The 19684-nt window shown below is 35.5% G+C and overlaps 3 protein-coding genes and 1 pseudogene across 3 annotated transcripts; all 4 read left to right on the forward strand.

Moving 5' to 3' along the window:
* The first annotated feature begins 2743 nt into the window (after positions 1-2743).
* Positions 2744-6384, forward strand: LOC137711691 (ent-kaurenoic acid oxidase 1-like). Its single transcript, XM_068450955.1, has 9 exons — positions 2744-2988; positions 3775-4099; positions 4202-4351; positions 4455-4703; positions 4794-4877; positions 5362-5440; positions 5536-5642; positions 5737-5855; positions 6063-6384. The coding sequence occupies exons 1-9, from the start codon at positions 2744-2746 to the stop codon at positions 6151-6153; spliced, it is 1449 nt and encodes a 482-aa protein (XP_068307056.1). The 3' UTR covers positions 6154-6384.
* Positions 6159-13122, forward strand: LOC137710239 (glycosyltransferase BC10-like; annotated as a pseudogene).
* On the forward strand, positions 8745-11250 carry LOC137711279 (uncharacterized). The gene is made up of 2 exons (XM_068450511.1): positions 8745-9119; positions 9319-11250. Exons 1-2 carry the CDS (start codon positions 8808-8810, stop codon positions 10711-10713), a joined length of 1707 nt encoding a protein of 568 aa, XP_068306612.1. The 5' UTR covers positions 8745-8807; the 3' UTR covers positions 10714-11250.
* A 3258-nt stretch (positions 13123-16380) lies between the features above and the next one.
* On the forward strand, positions 16381-19277 carry LOC137709782 (glycosyltransferase BC10-like). The gene is made up of 2 exons (XM_068448766.1): positions 16381-16626; positions 18588-19277. Exons 1-2 carry the CDS (start codon positions 16381-16383, stop codon positions 19227-19229), a joined length of 888 nt encoding a protein of 295 aa, XP_068304867.1. The 3' UTR covers positions 19230-19277.
* The last annotated feature ends 407 nt before the right edge of the window (positions 19278-19684 follow it).

The raw sequence follows: 19684 nt of genomic DNA on the forward strand, positions 1-19684 counted from the left end.
GCCCCAACCATGTTCTCACGGTTTTGTTTCTAGGAACTCACATGAGAACTTCCCAGTGGGTCACCCATCTTAGGAATGCTCTTGCCCGAACTCGCTTAACTTCGGAGTTCCGATAGAACCCGAAACCAGTGAGCTTCCAAAAGGCCTCGTGCTATAGGAGGTGGGCATGTACATATAAGGCATATCACCCCCTATCTGTTGGTCGATGTGGGATGTCATAATTTCCAGATGTCGGCCATAAAGTGTAGTGATGTGGAAATTGTGAATAAATTTAAACTTAAAAATGCCTAAATACAAGAGTGCGCGGTGAGCGGGAATGAACTCATTTCATATATGATGACAGAGCATAAGTACAATACAGTAAAATAGGATGAGAATTATATCATTGATGGTAATCGTCTACACCAAGATTTGCCAATAATCCTCGTCGACCCCGGGATGTGGTGGAACCCGGGTCGGGATGTGACAAAAAAGCTTTTTATATTAGTACCCCACAAAATGTTGAATGCACCCCACATTAAAATTTAATATTAAATGTTTTATTTACCCTACTATGCAATGACAATTTTGACTTTATTAGGTTTTTTTTTTTTAAAATATTTCTAAATACATCGCAAATCACTTTTATCATATTATTTATCTTCTTCAACTATCAAAATCCCTCTGACCCTCCATTGTTGAACAAAACCCTAACCAATAAAACTGCAAACATGTTGATTGAGAAAAATGATTTTTGACGAATGAAACACGAAATCAATGTTTTGGAAACTTCACATGAGGTAAGACTTCATATTCTTTATTGTTTTACTGATTTTGACGACATCTATAATGATTTTATTTTGCTTTTGTTGTGTTATGCAAGCTTCTATGTTCGTATTCATCTTTTAGGGATCACAGGGATTACATAAAGAATTAAATACCTAAAATCACCACCAAATATTAAAAACAGACGACATGGGTTTTAATGGTGGAATTGAAAACAACCCACATATGCTTTAAATCCCAGGCGGCATCTTTTGTCAAAATTGCAATCGGCATTTTTTATCCAAATTAAAAGCTTTATAAGATTTGAGAAATGTGGGTTGTATAGAAAATATGGGGTGCATGTAGAAAATGTAAGGTGTATAATGAGAATGTGAGGTGTGAGGGTATTATGGAGAAGTACGTTAGGTGTATTAAGATAATATTTCATTGAAAAAGTAAATGTGGGATGTATTAAGTATGTGAGGTTTATTCAATAATTTGTGGGGTGTTAATATAATAAGCCTTGTCAAAAAGAAAAATTAATTGGCTCATTTTAGAGATAAGTTGATTAATGATTATTTATGGAAAATTACGGTAAAACTTGAAACACCAACGAGAAGGCTTGCAATTATGATTTTTTTTAGGGAACTTTAACGAAAAGCTCAGGTACTGTTTACTTTAACAAAAAACTACAATTTTACACTAAAAAGTCAATACTGGTAATATTCACCTTTACCCTTTATTTTATCCTTATCGTTAAAACTCAAAATTTTCAAGTCATTTTCATTAGTTTTTTATTTATTTTATTTTTATAAGGAAGATTTGGCATTATAACAATAGAGATAGATAAGTGAAGTTTATTTATTTTTATTCTATTATACATTGAAAAAAAATGACATTTTTATTGGACTACCTTCTACCGGATAATGTTTGTTTATTTATTTTGTAAGCATCTTCAATCATGCTTCATATTTTACAGAAAAAAATTTATCTAAAATTATCAAAAAAATTATTCTAACTAGAAGTTAGTTGTACTGTAATAATACTCTGAACTTCAGAGAGTCATAATGACTATGAGTCAAAAATTAATTAACACCATGATTACAAAAATTATACCCTTTCATTTGATCACTATATTATTAGGCCTAGCAAACGGGCCATGTTGTTGTGTTCATTTCATTCTCGGCACGGTCGTTTTCTTAATGGATCGTGTCGTGTCAAACTCGTTATTTCAATGGATTCTTCATAGGTGACTCGATACGTTAATGAGCTGTGTCGTTTTGTATCGAGGTCATTCAAGAGATTAGCATGTCTAATGTCCAGATTTGAAAAATCTTATCGAGTTCTTAATAAATGACCCGATAATGACCCAACTTGTTAACGAGTTTTCAATGGGTGACCCAATAATGACCTAACTTATTAACAAGTTGACCCACAACCTGTTATTTTCTTATTGTGTTTGGTGAATGAATCGTGAAATGAATTGACAGGATTATTAATATCAATCAAGCAATAGAAATCAAGATTGCAAACTTCAACATAAGGCAATATGTATAAACAAAAAAAAGATGCTTAATCTGGCAAATGAAGCATATTCATGGCACAAAGATCCGTTCATACTAATAAATCAATAATCTACCCTTGTACTGTTGAGCAGATACAACTCAAAACTTTCGCATATAATAACCCCCCACCCCCAAAATTCCCAAGTACAATAGGTTTATTCCCTGTCTGGGCTAAATCAGGATTTGAATATTTAATAAGCCCTCCCCAGTAGTAATTCAATTATGTATTATCTGTTACTATATTAAAAAAATTCTTTGGCACTTACTAACCTCTGGCAAGAGGAATAAACCAGTAGGAATCAAGAACGATAACAAACCAACTCTATTTAAATCCGAAAAATCTAAAGGTTTTTTGAGACCATGAGGCATGAGCCATAACTAGCCAAGAAGCCAGTGTCACCATTTATTAGCATATTTGTACGCACCTAGGGTTAATGGAAATTTCTATTGGGGTGTGGCTGGGTTTGGCTTTGGGTGGTTTGCCACTATTGGGGTTACTCTTGTGGTGGTGGAATGAGCTTTGGTTTGTGCTACCTCTCAAACTGTGGCCTTCCACCTCAATCGCCAAACTGCCCCCAGGTCACATGGGATTTCCATTTCTTGGGGAAATGCTTACATTCCTGTGGTATTTCAAAATTATTCGCCGTCCCGATGAATTTATCAATGCGAAGCGACGCAAGTAGGTTTTCTTTCTCTTTATAATATACGTGAATGAGTAAAACGAGATACTTAGACTTGAGATCGAAATTGTTTTCATTATGAAATAAAATATATATTTTTAAATTGTTATTTGTCTATTATCTTTGTTTTTATTATTTTCAGGGTCGATTGATTAGTACCCAACTTAATTAACTTTTTGGTGGTAGTACCCAACGTAATCAATTTGATCCCATGTCCTGAAAACACCGAACTTAGCAATGACTTTGACACCATGGTTCAAATAATCAAATTATTGAACTTTTTTAAGAGATTCAAGATATTATACGTTGCAAGTTAATATTCCTAATTTGTACAGATAACAGATTTTCCATAAGAACTGCGGCCTGCGGGTACGTAAAAGACGAGATGTTGGGGAATCCTTCAACTGTTTCAAAATATAAGACATTGGTTTCACCCTTCGTGGCGGAGAAAAATTCTACTATATATTTAGTTTGATTGTTATTAATAGTTCTTCTAAGACTCAAATCCAAACTAGCTATCTGAACCTTTTTTATTTACTGCTTTTTTTGTCATATTAAGCGTTGGTTTCTATCAATTTTCAGTTTTTTTTTTTTTAGTTTTTATTTATTTATTTATTTATTTTATAACCATTGTAAACATCTCGCACAGATGATCAATTAAACAAAAATGAATAACTAGTCATATTATGCTATTGACTAACAGAACTACTGACCAAAATACTGATAGAATTAACTGGTTATATTTTGATGAATAGTTAACATTTTTTTGTCATGTGTATGCTCAGGCATGGCGATGGAGTTGGAATGTTTAGAACCCACCTCTTCGGAAAACCTTCCATCATAGCATGCTTTCCGGCGGTCAACAAATTCGTGTTTCAAACAGATGACATCTTCATGCTAGAGTGGCCAAGCGTTGAGCTTATGGGCTATACTTCTTTGGTGGCAGTTCATGGAAAGTCTCATGAAAGACTCAGAAACTTTGTCACAAATGTTATTAATCGGCCAAACTCTCTAAGAAACATTGCCCCCCAAGTTCAACCGAGAATGGTGGCTGCACTTCAATCATGGGCTCAAAAGGGTAGAATCAACGTGTATGACGAGTTTAATAAGGTAAATTATCAAATAAATTGATTAAACATACAACTATGTGTGTGTGTCTTGATTAACATAGCTAGCTAATTAGTATTCCATGTCTCATATATATACTTGCAGGTAGCATATGAAAATATTGGAAAACTATTTGCAAGTTTGGAGCCAGGACCGCTCCTAGATACCATTGATAACTTGTTTGCCGGAATACTGAAAGGAGTTAGAGCTCTACCATACAACATTCCTGGAACGTCTTTTCGCCATGCTAGTCAGGTTAATCTTATTATTAATTCCAACCTGAAATCCTAAAGGTTTCTAATCAGTTATATGATCTCTGATTATATATACTTAATTATGAACGTGAATGAATTTACAGTGTAGGAAGAAGCTGGTGGCCATTTTCAGTGTGTTGCTAGAGAAGAAAAAAACCCAAAAAGAAGTGACAACTGACCTAATGGATGGGCTTATGCAAATTAAAGACGATGAAGGCAATAAATTAAGTGACTTAGAGGTGATAGATAACATTGTTAGCCTTACCGTTGCTGGATACGCTTCTACTGCCATTTCATCAATGTGGGCCGTATATTATCTTGCCAAATACCCTAATGTCCTCGAAAAACTTAGGGTATGTACAAATTAAATATAATGAGAAATGAATCATCTTCATTAAGTTTTAGTATCTTGATAAGGTTCTCATGTGCAATTATATATACAGGCGGAGAATATGGTTTTAAGTCAGAACAAGAAAGGAGATCATATTACATTTGAAGATATCATGAAAATGAAATACACAAACAAGGTATTGTTTATGCATTAATGTTAACTTTTTATTGTTTATATTGTTGCTTAAAAAAGAGAAGTTGAAAGTAGTGGATTGCCACAATGAATATAATATTCTATTCAATTCGTGTTCGGTTTCAAATCCTTCCCCTTCTCCCGGACCGGCCTTAGGGTGAGCACGGACTGCTACGGCCATGACCCCCAAATCGAAAGGGGCCCAATGATCCAATCTACGTTACCTTTACTATATACAACACTATATATCATCTCTTCTTCTATATGGCAAAATCACACGCCAGCCTGGAGTCTGGCATATAGCCAAGGAAGAAAGATGTTAAATATTATATCTCCTCAGAAATAGAAGATCAGATAGCTAGATGATGACCTACTAACCATGTTCATCATTTCATTTCCATCATCATTCATATATGTGTCTTGCAAGCATTCATATTGTTACAAGCAAAGTTTAAATATCAAGCCAAACCTTTTGTATTTACATATAGGTGGTAGAAGAAACAATAAGAATGGCAAACGTTTCAGCATTTCTTTTCCGGAAAGCTAACAAGGAAGCTGAATATAAAGGTACAACGAATCCATTGTGCAAGTGTTGGAGTTCCAACTAGACCATTAATTAGGCCTCGTTTGTAATCAAGTTAGTGGTAATAAAATTCTTGCAGGTTACAAAATACCCAAGGGTTGGACTGTGGTTCTCTGGGTCCGATATCTCCACACAAATCCTGAGAACTTTGATGATCCTATGTGCTTTAATCCAGACAGATGGAGTGTGAGACTACATTATTCTTGCATGAAACAATTATAAACTATTTACCCTAGGGATAAATGATGTAGAAAATGTACTTAATTACACAATTTTGCAGGAATCGCCTAAGCCTGGAACTTACCTAGTTTTTGGTGGTGGACCAAGAATATGTCCTGGAAACATGCTTGTTAGGATACAACTTGCAATCTTCTTACATCATTTGTCTACAGGATACAAGTAAGCCATTTCAAGAAGCACATCACAATAGCTTATTAAAACAAAGGATCAATATCCAATTTTTTTCCATAAAGTACCCTAGAATTTCCCTTACTTTTGATAGTGGAATCTTTGAAACTCAGTTTTTGTCATAATGTGATTTATACATATATATGTTTGCTTTTGAATTCTAAACTCTAATTTATTTATAATTAATGAAATTTTCAGGTGGGAACTTGTCAACCCAGATGCCGAAATCATTTATCTATCACACCCGACTCCAGCTGATAAGGTTGAAATCACGATCAGAAAAATTTAGAAAAAATGAATTTCAAATTCTGTTTCCATTTGTATTTTGGATTGTAAGCATGTCACATGCAAACGTTGGGTCCCTTTATTAGAAGTCATTAATGTATGTTTTTTGTTCATGACTGGCCAGTCTGGCATAACAAGGACTTTGTGTCCAGTTTTTCTTCTCTATAATTTGGATATTATCAAGCAACTAGTGGGATAAGGTTTGACGTAAAGACAGTGATGCTTTAAGTTTTATACAGTCAACCTTATTTAGTGGATAAATCTTTATTGTTGTTATGAGATATTATCAAGCAATTGCTCCTTTGAGTTTTTTATTTGAACACAGTGGTCCCAGCCGTATGAATTCACTCCGTTATCCTAAACTCTGAAGTCCATTTCAGTTTTTAATTGAATTCTCACTTCTTCTAAGAAAAACCCCAGCCAAACCCTAAGGACGTAATCGGCCAATGACTTTAGAAATTCGCACTTTTGCACTGTTTGGACTGTTTCCCGATTTGAACTGTTTACTATAAGAAAACCCCAGCCAAACCTGCTCTATAATCTGATTTGGACTGTTTTCTTTCCTCTTTCTATCAATATATTGAATACACCCAACTCTCTTGTGTTCATATAGGTTTGTTGCGTAGAAAGAAAAGAGTTGTATACAGTATACGATAGGTGTGTGTCAACGAACTAGGGTTTAGGGTTGAAGTGTTAAATTGTTAATAATTAAGCAATGTTATTGAATAAAATATAATTAAAAAGATCTTAAGCACCAGCAAAGTATCTGGTTAATCGTAAGGACGCATATTGTTTTTGATTTGATGACTCAAATCCTCAATTTATCTGTCATCAGTAGCTAATTAAGTATAAAAAACTAATAAAGATTCGGATTGTCAATTAGCTAAGACGGGTGTAAGTGCAACTTCCTCTTTGGCACATAAGATCAAATTTTGAACATAAAATTTAAATTTTGACAGCTTATGTGGCACTTTGACATCTTTTAAAGTTTTGTTCTCCAACCGATATGTCAACTTAAATTATTATTTTATTATTTTATAAAATAAATTATTAAACTAATTAAAATTTAATAAAGGACATTTAAAGTTTAGTCAGTAATCTGTTCACCCTCCTTTATTGAAATGAAGAAAAAAGTATGATAATTGCATCGGTCAACTTAACATTAATTATAATAAGTGATTAAACTAATTAAAAAATAATAAAATAAATTTAATAATTAATAAATAAAAAAAAAGCGTTTGAAGTTGCTGTCAAATTTGACAGCAATCTCTTTTGTTGCCAATCCATGTCATTGCCACATAGGATTTGACACTTGGGTTGGAGAATATTAGTATGGTCTTTTTTTTACTATTATAGCTTATGTGTACATTTTGGCATCTCCTTTAAAGATGCTCTAAGGCCAACAACTAAATTAAGTATACAACTAGCCAAATTTGGCATAAAGGAAATTTATTGTGTAATATTTTCATTGGAGAGGAGAGTATTAAACATAATCTTTCTTAGTTGAGGAAGTTACTACAATGAAGAGTCTCTATAGCGAAAACTAACAACACTAGCTCACTAACAAACTTAAACCAACACTATAAACTGTTTATAAGTGGCACAATCTGGGCCATACAATTATCCTAACATGTCCACGCAAACTCATGTTTGGATGAACCAGTATGAGGTTTGAGCAATGAGTATGGAACAAAGGAGCAGTTAGTCCTTTAGTGAGAATGTTTGCAAATTGTTCTCCGGAAGGAACAAAGGAAAATAAAGCTTCAAGGACTTTCTGTCATCTCATGTTTTTCGAACAATGTTATATAATGTTGGCACGGAAAAATCAACATTAAACTGTGAGTGACAAAGAATCTATGAAGATTCATACTTTAAGAGTTTCCTTAGCATTTCTCTAGTGACTGTATATAGAAGTTTGCTTGTATTTATTTTTGGTCAAGAACCAGTATGAGATTGAATACATGATTGACCAAAACAAATGTGTTCTATAAAAATAACCCCAAATTTGACGACAAAATCGATAAAATTGTCGATAGGGGTAAATTGACACATTATAATATATTAGGTGGTTCAAAATAAAATTGAAATTGTAGTGGCAAATCAGAGCATGAGCATTGATAAAATTTGAACACATTTTTCATTAGCCACACTAACAGATTTTTCTTGAGTACTTAGAGGCACAAAGAGTAATACTTTTTTTTTTTTTTTTCTCCGTTGAATTTGATCTATTGACTTAAACTGAATGACCGAGAATTGTAAAATCAAATTCAACAATCAAATTTCAAAAATCTACATTTAAGTTGTATTTCTGAGTTAGGCCGTTAGATCATTTAACGTAACAAAATCTATCTAATGACTTTTATTGAAATGTATAACTTAAATATGCACTTTTGATTTGCACCAAAGAGAATTCATGAGCTTAAATACTGAAGATAAAATTGCACTCTAATCCTAACCTGGTTCGAGCAACTGGTTCTAGCCCAAAATATCTCAGCTTACAAGCCCACAAGAACATAAGACCCGACCCAACCCGCCCAGTCATATTAAATCACATGAATAAATAAATAAATAGAAAACTGACACCAAAGAGGAAAAACCGATCACTCACCTCCCTCCTTCGACGGACCACCGTTGTCTCTGCGATTGCGCCGACGACCCATGGACGAGATGACGAAGAAAGAGGCGGCCACCGCGTGGGGCTGGCTGCTAGAAGCACTGGCGGGATTCAAAGAGGTTGGGTTGCCGCTTTTGCACGATTTGATCGAAATGGCTCCCGATTTACCCGATGATTTGGAGAGGAAAGTGAGCGAAAGGGTCGCTCTGAGAACTTTGGAGGACTTGTTTCCTCCTCGCAACGATGTTCTTGCTCTTCTCCCCTCGGCTTCGGCTTCTTCTTCAACCTCACCTTCGAAATTCAGCTTCGATTTTTCGGAACGAAGCGAAGATGTTCTGCAGCGCATTATCAATGAGGTATGATTTGAAAACCCAAATTTATTTTTTTGTGTAATTAGTTCAAATTTTTTCTGGGTTTTTTGTATGTTTAGATATTAAGTGTAAAGTTGGATTTTTTTTTTTTAGTTGTTAGAATTTGTATGAGGATTGTTGGCATTCTGGGGGTTTTGTATGTTTAATTGTTGAGTGTGAAGTTGGAATCTGTGTTTTTGTGTAGACGCCGGAATGCGATGTGAAAACGGACGGGCCGGGGTTGTTGAAATGGGATGTTCAGGCTTTTATTTTGCACAAACGGGCTTCTATGCCGAAATGTGTTTTGGGGCAGATCAAAGATTCGATTCTTGATGGTACGCATCCGTATGCTGATTTCTTGATACGAAAAAGCGGATTAGCATCAAATATGGACGGTTGTAATGATGGAGTTTCTGTGAGTGGTAGTAATAGGAGGTTTAAGGGGAGCTGCTCTAATGCTCGAAACACGAGAGTAGAAGGGAATGATGCAAATGTGTTGCCTTCAAAGAGGGTCAGGATTTCTTCAGATGGAAATGTGGCTGGTGGGAACTGTGTTAGGGTAAATGATTCTGATGATTCACTTAGAATTGCCATGAAGATGAATCGGGTGCAAAACACAAGAGTTGAAGGAAATGAAGCAAATGTACTGCCTTCGAAGAGGGACAGAGTTGCCCCGGATATTGGAAACCTGGTGGATGAAAACCATGTTACCGTGAATGATTCTGACGATCCACTTAGAAATGCCAAGAAGATGAAGGGGGGTGCCTCTTCTGTTTCTCAGTGTGTAGAACACAACCCAGTTTCTTTACCTCAAAGAGAGCAGTTGGAAGATTTGTCTGAAAGAGATGTTTCAGTTATTGAGAGTGAAAGGTGTGTTTTGGGCCCGAATAGGGAGGACATAATCCCTACGAGTCAGTTGGAAAGTCCTTGTGCTGCTGAAGGCAGAGATGATGTTGAACATTGTCTTGAAGCAACAACATCGGGTGTTGTTCATCCAGTTGAAACCCAGCATACAGTTTGTGCCAAAGACTCTGATTGTAATAGGGAGCATGGTTCTCAGGTTAAAGTAGTGCATGCTGTGTCTGCAGATGGATCCCCACGGAAGACAATTGCTGATGGAGCCACAGAGATTATAGATATTCATTCCGAGTCAAGGGATAGTGATGAGCCTAATAATGGGGAGATTGATGTCACCACAAAGAAGCATGGTTTTTTGACCCCTCAATGCACATTAAATCGTGCTTACTCAGAGACAACTGATTGGATGGAGGAAAATATTTGTGTGAAGTGTAATGAAGGTGCACAGCTGTTGATATGTACTATCATTGATTGCCCTTTGGCATATCATGAAAAATGTCTTGGTTCCGAATTCATTTGTTATGAGAAGGGTAACTTCATCTGCCCCTTATGCTCGCACTCGCTTGCTCTTAAGAAGTACCTAGAATCTAAGAAAGAAACTTCTCGCTTAAAGAAAAATCTAGATACCTTTATGTGTTCTGTTTTGGAACAGCAGCCAGTGGAATTTCTAGGAAGGAATTCTAATGACGATCTTCTTGAAAAAAGACTTCGAAATGGGAATTTGGGGGAGAAGCATGTGTAGATGGAGTCGATGACCTTCAATTTCAGAATATGGTGGTAACCAAGTACCATCTCCTATATATATTGACGTCAATAGGTTTAGAGACAATGGGAAGCAGGAACTGCATTGTGTACAAATACTATCGGATGGTAATCCTCCTCAAGAGGCCACAAAACTTTTCTCTGCCTTAACTTTGGAGTTGCCAGGCACGTGCAAGGGCGTATTCTTCAAATTCGTAAATGGGAGAAATTATAGTTTGTGAACTTGAAATTGATTCAGGGCGTACTCCTTAAGATGACTATGAAGCTCTACTATTTCCTATTGCGCCAAAGGAGAAAAAGCCCGTGTACATACCTGGCAACTCCTCAGCCAAGGCGAAGAAAGGTTGCGTTGCATGCTGAGGAGGAAGCGTCTCTCAAGATCAGGTAGCTTATTTCGTAGAAATCATTACGGAATGTCAGCCATATGTAATCTTTTGGTAGCTGGGATGACTGTCTTAGTAAAAACCAGCTGTGTGTATATACAGTTCTTGATGATATTTGATAGATTTTTGGGATCTTTTTCTTTTTCCTTCTTTCTTTTCTTCCAGTTATTCTTTAATTCATATATTCTTATAAAGAACTCTCTCTGCTGCTGTCTGAGTCTTTGGTCGAAGCCATTGAAAGCGACCGTGGGTAAAAAGAGACCATTCTAATCGTTTTGCACCGGTACCTGCGAAACCCTTTTCCTGCCCTGATCTCTTGTGCAGCAGCCAAACTAGCTCCGTGTCAACGAAAACGGATATTAGCCCTGCTTCCTAGAGAATCGGGTTCGGTTTCAGTTTCGGTTTCTGCTGAACTTGCCCTTTCGTCTTTTCTGAAAGTCGGTTTCATATCGTGTTAGTATGCGTGAGCCTCTTCCTATGAGTAAGATGGACTTTCTCTATCCAAGAACGAACAGGGGAAACAGCATTAATGTTTTCCTTCTTCAATCATTGTTGCCCCAAACCAAGGAGGTTGCTTGCTCATACCAACTTGGTGACATTTGCACCCTAACGTCCAAGTCAAACGTTAATTAAAACAACTTGGAACGAAAGTTAAAATACTTTGTCTGGTAACGTTTTAAGATTTAACGGTTAGAAACTTCGGAGCATACTAAAAAAAATCTTCAACTTGCGATTGCAAATTTTGACGTACGAATGCTCCAACTGGTGGAAGAGTGGCCATGAAATATCAACTCTTTAACAGATCAAAGGTGCTGAGCAAGTCCTAATATATGCAGTTTAGCCACGCCTTTCTTCTTGTGTTTTTGTGTCATTGGTTTGTCCGTTGGAGTCATGGTCAGTTTATACTGCAAGACCTTCTTGCTGTTCACCTTACAAACCACTTTAAACTCTTCCTCCTCGTCACCGCTATTGCCGCCAGCCTCAATATCACAGCTTCTGCCGCAACCACCCTCACCGCCGCTTCTCCCTTTGCCGGACAACGTTACATCTGATACTTAGGTACTTTTGATGCACAAGATGGATGATGATGGTGGGTTGTTTTGGAGGGCATCGTTTGTTCCAAGGATTGGAGAGTTTCTATATAACCATGTGCCTAGAGTTGCCTACATGTTCTTGACAAGGGGGGCCCATACCTTTGGCCCCATTATAGGAAATGTTCTTCAATGGCCATGAAGGACTTTACAAGATATATGTCCACCCTCATCCTTCATATGTTGATTCATGGCCTCCAAATTCTGTTTTCTATGGAAGGAGAATTCCAAGCAAGGGAGCTAGTTTTGAACCTTTTGTTGATAAAAATGGTCAACTCAATTCATGTAATTTGTCACCTATATATAAATTACGGCTGTTGTTATTTGTATCACATTTACTGATTACATTGTTGATCACTTCTCTAATACAGGCGGTTGAATGGGGAAGACCTACAATGATCGATGGTGAGAGACAACTACTAGCAAGTGCCCTCCTAGACTTCACTAACGAGTGATTTGTGTTACTGTCTGAGTCTTGTATACCATTGTTCAACTTCACCACAATGAATGCCAGTGAAAGCAATATGGTTTCATACGAGGAACCGTGGAAGGTGAGTCGGGGCAGTACAATCTGAAAATGTGGCCTGAAATCAACATATCGGATTGGCGCGAAGGCTCCCAGTGGTTCGAGATCAATCAGAAGCTGGCAATTGAAATGTACCAGATAACAAGTACTACCCCATATTGAAAGAGCATTGCAGCCCTCCTTGTTACATGGATGAGCATTACATCCCAACCCTAGTAAACATTCTTGGCCCTGAAGAAAACTCGAATCGAAGCGTTACTTGGGTCGATTGGTCCAAAAGTGGACCTCACCCTGGAAGATTTGGGAGGAATGATGTTTCAGAAAAAAGTTTGAATCAAATAAAATTTGGTTCTAATTGTAGCTTGTTTTATGTGCTTTTTATTACCTAGGAAGTTTATGGGAGGGGTGTGATATCCACATCATCTTTTTTACTTCTCACACATAGTTTTAATTTTTGGCCGTCGAATCCGATGAATTAAAAAAGATCAAAGGTCAGAAATTAACAAGGGGCGTGTGAGAAATAAAAATGAGTGTGTGAATAACACACCCCTTATGGGAGACGCTCTACGACATCTCTAGCAAATTGCACCCTTGTTGTTAAGGCCACTTTCATAATGCTTTTTAGACAAAATAGTTCATGAAATTGACATAACTCCTCATTTTGGTCCTGAGATTTGATATCAATAGAAGTGGTATCTGAGTTTGTCTACCATCAATCATTTTGGTCCATTAAATAAAAATAAAATAACAAAAATACCCTCAATTTTTGTAAATCGTTTTGGCCCATTATTATTAAATTGAGGGAATTTTGTCATTTGTGTTCTTATTTAAAATAATTTTGCACAGAATGACCAAAATGATTAATGGTGTACAAACTCAGAGATCACTTCTATTGATTTCAAATTTCAGGGACCAAACTGAGGAGTTATATCAAAATCAAGGACCATTTTAGCTAAAAAGCCGTTTCATAATTATAATGTGTTTGTTTTGTGTATCCAAATAACATTACTCAATTTATATTACTTTTGTACAAATTTGATAAATTAATATGTATTTATGTATCTTACATAATATTAAAAAAAAATTAAAATGAGCGTTTTTATTTTAAAGGTTAACGAATGAGCATTGAAAATGAGAATGTGAAAGTAAAAGAGTCTCACATCCGTGAAATGAGTAACTTTGTAAGGGATGTATAAGAGCTTGAGTTATTTACTATATTGCCAATTAATTTTATGGTGAAACTTCAACTTTTTTCATATTATTTGAGTAGGTTAGCCCACGCTTAAAGTTCAAAATGTCACACGTGCACCATGTCAAAGCTAGCCCACTCTTATATACATGTTGTTACAAGTTTACAACCTATTTTGAGTGCGAAAATAATTGAATGGTTCAATGAATTCCACCCCAATAATATATATATGGATGTTGCAGTATAAAATGTTTTTTTTTTTTTTTAACAAATGATATTATATATCTACACTAAAAAGGTGAGGAGGGGTTAACCATCAAATTGGACCAGTCATAATAATGTGATTCAAATTCTCATTTAGCGATAATCGAACTTAAAACCTCTCTTATAAGTGTAGAAAAATATCACTAGACTGTAGTATTAAGTAGCATTGACTCTTGTAATATTTAGATGTATAGAAGTGATTATTCTTCGACAGAGAAACACAAGTGATTATTCTTCGACAGAGAAACACTTTAGAGTTTAGAGTTGTCATTGCATATTTGTATAAGTCATGTGAGGAGAGAAATTAATAATACAGCAGCGTATCAAGCTATACATGTACCGTTACCCCTTGTTTTTTGGTAATCTGATTAGTTGAAGGACAAACATGGGGCAAAAAGTTCAAGCATAAAAAGGAAATTGCAGGCGTTTTGTGACTAAGAAGCCATTTGCAAAATTCATTGTTCTTGGACCCTATATTTTATTTGGCTTCATCACTTTCTATTTTGTTATAATAATCTAAATATAATATTGGAGAGGGCAAGTATAGAGAGATTTTTCAGTTTGATTGGAACATGGAGTGGTACATCATGTGTCACTATACAAATGGTAGGATATGTGTGTTAAAAAGTTAATAACTTAAATATAAAAAAATTTCACCACTTATATAAAAACACGTGGTGTACCACTCGTATTCGGTCATAATGAAAAATTTCTCCAAGTATCATTCTTAATTTTTTAATCATTTGTTTCAACGGTAAAAGATACAAATTTATTAAATAATTGAGCGTATATTTGGAAAACAGTTATTTCCCATCATAGATTATAATAGGGTAATGCTATCCACATACTCATTTTTACTTTTCACATACTACTCTTAATTTTTGGCCTTATGATCGAATGAATTGAAGAAGATTTATGAACTAAATTTAACAAAATTGTATGAGAGATAAAAAATAGTGTATGAATAACACTATACTTATAATATATATGGTAATTTGCCACCAAAAATCTTCCTTGTTTAATCAGATTTATATCCTAATTAAGACTTAATTTCTTACACTATTCAAGGAATCCATATTTCCCATACAATCCCCCTCTTTTACATACGTTGTCTTCCCCACGACCAACTATACAACTTCATTATTTTTAGCCCGACTCAGTGTTCTTAAGGAAAAATGAAACCCAACTCATGTTAATTTCCTCGGTTTATACCGTCTTTTATGTAAACCTTCTGAGAAATTTTTCTATATACTTAGAACACTAAAACCCACTTTCTATGTACTTAGGAATTAAGATTTATTGCTAATTAATGATGACGGTCCTTGTTAATCTTACTTGTAATTCCATTTTTAGGTTAATTTAATGCTCTATGACCTTTCATGTTAACAAAGAAAAAAAATAAAAAACTAGTGTGACGAGATCAATTTAAGGAGAAATTTTTAGTTGTGACGGGAATACGAATAATATACCATATGTTTTTATGTAAGTGGGAGAAAATTTAAAATTTTAAGTTATTAACCTTTTAACACACATATCCCATTATTTATATAGAGAGACATGGTGTACCACATCATATGACGATCACACTGAAAATCTCTCCAATTTAAGAATCTTTTAAAGAGAGAGAGAGAGAGAGAGAGAGAGAGAGAGAGAGAGAGAGAGAGAGAGAGAGAGAGAGAGAGAGAGAGAGAGCAGCCCCAATAGTTCTTTGAAGCTTGCAAATTAGATTTAAATGCCTCCTCCTCCTCTCTTTCTCCCTCTTTAAGGTTACCACATTTTTCGTTTGTATAATTTCAAAAACCAATCAATCAAAACACTCATCATTTTCCAAAACTCTCTCCCAAAAAAAATGAAGACTACGCAGCAGCAACACCACCCACCACCTTCCTTTCCAAAGCACTTCTTCAATGCCCAAATCCACCTCCATAAAATCATCTCAAATTTTCTAATCTTTGCTTTCGGTGTAGCCCTAGGCGCTTCCCTCAACATCTACCTCAAAGATTTTCCCTTCCAACTTTATTCAACACAAAACAAATACTCTCATTTGTCAACAAATAATCCACCATCTTCTTCTCCACCACCACAATCTCTCAACATCCCAACAAATCAAACAAAAGCCAAAACCTCGGCTGCCAGCCCGGCACCACCAATAGGGTTGAAAGAATACACAAAGTCGCCGAATATCTTGCATGAAATGGACGACGATGAGCTGCTGTGGAGAGCTTCGTTGGTGCCGCGGCGGCGGGGTTTGCCGTTTAAACGGACTCCGAAAGTTGCATTCATGTTTTTGACGAGAGGGCGGCTGGCATTGGCTCCTCTTTGGGAAATGTTCTTCAAAGGGCATGAAGGGTTGTACTCCATATATGTTCATGCCAATCCAGGTTTCAATGACACCATGCCTGAAAACTCGGTTTTTTATGGCAGGAGGGTCCCGAGTAAGGTCAGTTTATCATATTACAATCCTAATTTCTCTTGATTAATTTTGATCAAGTTACAAGTGTTTTTATCTAATTTACAGAAAAAAGTGGAAAGATATGTGATTAACTTGTAGTAGTTCTAAGCAATGCTGACTTTGCGTGAATACATATATAGCAAATTGAATTACGCCACACCAATATTTAGAACTTTACTTTGGATTCGTTAAAAAATATAATTTAAATGATGTAAACTTTCAAAGCCAACGTCTGGATGTTCTGGTTAACTGATGGTAGGCAGTCAATGCGTTATGCTAGCTTCATTAATTTGTGTGTACGCAATATGTTCTTTTTTTTTTTTGTTACAATGATATTCTACCTTGAAGCGGAATTGTTTGAGTTAAGTCGTACAATGAATTATTTATAATTAGGTCTATATTTGAAATCTCTTGTTTATAAGCTACTTGTGAAGCATAAAAAGTCATTAGACAGGAGTACTACACAATATTGCTTTAATTCAGATATTCGAATTTTCTCCGTAATCAAAGTTGTACAAGAAAGTAGTTGTTTTTTTCTTTCTTTTTCCTATTTCAGTGAAGTTTTGCAAAACTATTTTAATTTTCTAAACTTTTATATTTATATTTTACAGTAAATTCTAATTAATTAATTCTTTTCATATTAATTAGTTAGCCATTTTTAGACACCACCTTTGGGAGAACTTGTAAACTCGAATTGACTTTACTTGAGATTTTGAGGCCATTATCTGTATATGGAAAAGCCATCAGCCTTGCCTCATAACACGCCTCATACAGTGGAGAACTTCATGCCCATGTTTCCTTTTCAATTCTATCTTGTTGGTCTGTAGTGTTGTTACATTACTTAAATATTCATTCTGCATAACAAGTCTTTGGAAGACCAAATCATCATTTGTTTATGAGCCTACGTATATGTGTGATTCTGCATTCTGGCAGGTTTGTCCATAAAAAGCAAGCTTCTCTTAATTACTCAACCTTTTCTTCAGAAGTTACTTATATTTTTTTTAAGGAACTGAGTTATAATATTGATAGTTGGCATTCTTTTCCATACATTATGTTTATGGAATGAGATGTATAATACCTAAGTTCCATAATATATAAATTTCAAAACTTAATTCACTTTATAATATATAGTATGGAGTCTAAGCAGATCTTTTCATTCTTATAATAATTGGCATGAACAAATGAGTTTTGAAGTCGTGGAGGCATGAACAAATAACAAATGAGTTTTGGGAAATTATTTGGTGGGTGATTTATTTTTTTGGTCAAAATAATCCTTACACATGAGTACTTTATATGTACCAAAATGTCACACACCGCATATTTTTCCAAAGTCTGTTAATTTACATTTTAACTTCCCTTAATTAATTTTCTTCTAATTTTTACATTTCATAAAAATATTAATAAATTTGGCATATGGATTGAGTGGTGGACTCAATTTTGTTGCATATGCATTGCTTGGATTCTACTCTTTTTGTAACTCCCTAGAAGACCTTAATTTCCAAATTCCTTTCGTATTGTTTGTCTCTTTCTCATGCATGCTCATCCTATCAAAGTGAAGAAAGAAAGCAAAAGTGGCCATTAGTTTCTTTCTTTATGTAGTTAGCAAGTAACAAAAAGTAAGTATATAGCAAAGTGGAACATATCAAATTCCAGAAAGAGCCAACTGAGCTAGGGTAGCCAGTCCCTCTTAACAAACGTAACATATTAGCATAACATGTCATATTTTTTTCCCAATATCGAATGTCGAACATATTAGGTTATGACCATGCTTTCAATTTGTATTAGCGACTTTCTAGTGTTGAACGTCAAACATGTTAAGTATCAGACTGTCAATTTCTATCAATTATGTACATAAGAATTTAATAATGTAGCACGACAAATTGTAACAAAGAACATTTTGTTTAGTGTAATAATGATCGACTACTAACTCCAATTGTTAATGCGTGCAGAATGTGACATGGGGTGAGCCTAACATGGTGAAAGCAGAGCGTCGCCTATTAGCCAATGCTTTGCTTGACTTCTCCAACCAACGTTTCGTGCTCCTCTCAGAGTCATGCATACCACTCTTTAACTTCAACGTAGTCTACAGTTATCTCATGGACTCAAACCAAACATTCGTGGAGGCCTACGACCTTCCTGGCCCGGTCGGCCGCGAACGGTATAGGCACAAAATGAGACCTCAAATCACTCTCGACCAGTGGCGGAAGGGCTCACAGTGGTTCGAAGTGGACCGTGAGATCGCAACCGAGGTGGTTTCCGATGAAAAGTACTTCCCTGTGTTCACAAAGTATTGCACCCCCTCATGCTACTCCGATGAGCACTACTTGCCCACATATGTAAGCATCAAGTTTTGGAAGAAGAATTCTAACAGGACGTTGACTTGGGTTGACTGGTCCAAGGGTGGGCCCCATCCATCGAAGTTTATGAGAACAGATGTAACGATTGATTTCTTGAAGAAGCTGAGACATGGAAGCAAGTGTGAGTACAATGGGAAGCGAACCAATATTTGCTATTTGTTTGCAAGGAAGTTCTTGCCAAACTCCTTGGATAGGCTGCTGAGGTTTGCTCCAAAGATCATGAAATTCAATTGATTTTTAGGGTTTAGATGTTTTTTTTTTCTTTTCTCATCATTCATTTATTAGTAAACTAAAAAGGTTTATGGTTGTTTTTGTCATTAGTTTTGGAGTTCTTTTTGCGGGTTTTGTTTTCTTTATTTGTTGGGATAATTGGAAGTGTATAAGTTAATTTTTCAAGATAGTTGTGATAGTGTGATATTTGTGACATCCGTTTTTTTGTTTTCTATACCGTAAACTACTTAATAGCCTGATTTAAACATATATCGCACAACTCTCCAAATAAAGAGAAACTTACTGATACTCTTCAGGATATGACTTTTTAAGGCAATGATAAAATGATGTGTTAAAATCAATCTTGTAAAATTGAGTAATTGAAGGCCTAGATGAAGCGTTAAAAGTTAATAAGCCCTTAATAACAGTTTCTAATAGAGTAGGGTAGGAACAACGTTATCTATTTAGCATTATCCACG

This window comes from Pyrus communis, chromosome 12 (assembly GCF_963583255.1).
Source record: "Pyrus communis chromosome 12, drPyrComm1.1, whole genome shotgun sequence".
Classification (NCBI taxonomy): Eukaryota; Viridiplantae; Streptophyta; class Magnoliopsida; order Rosales; family Rosaceae; genus Pyrus; species Pyrus communis.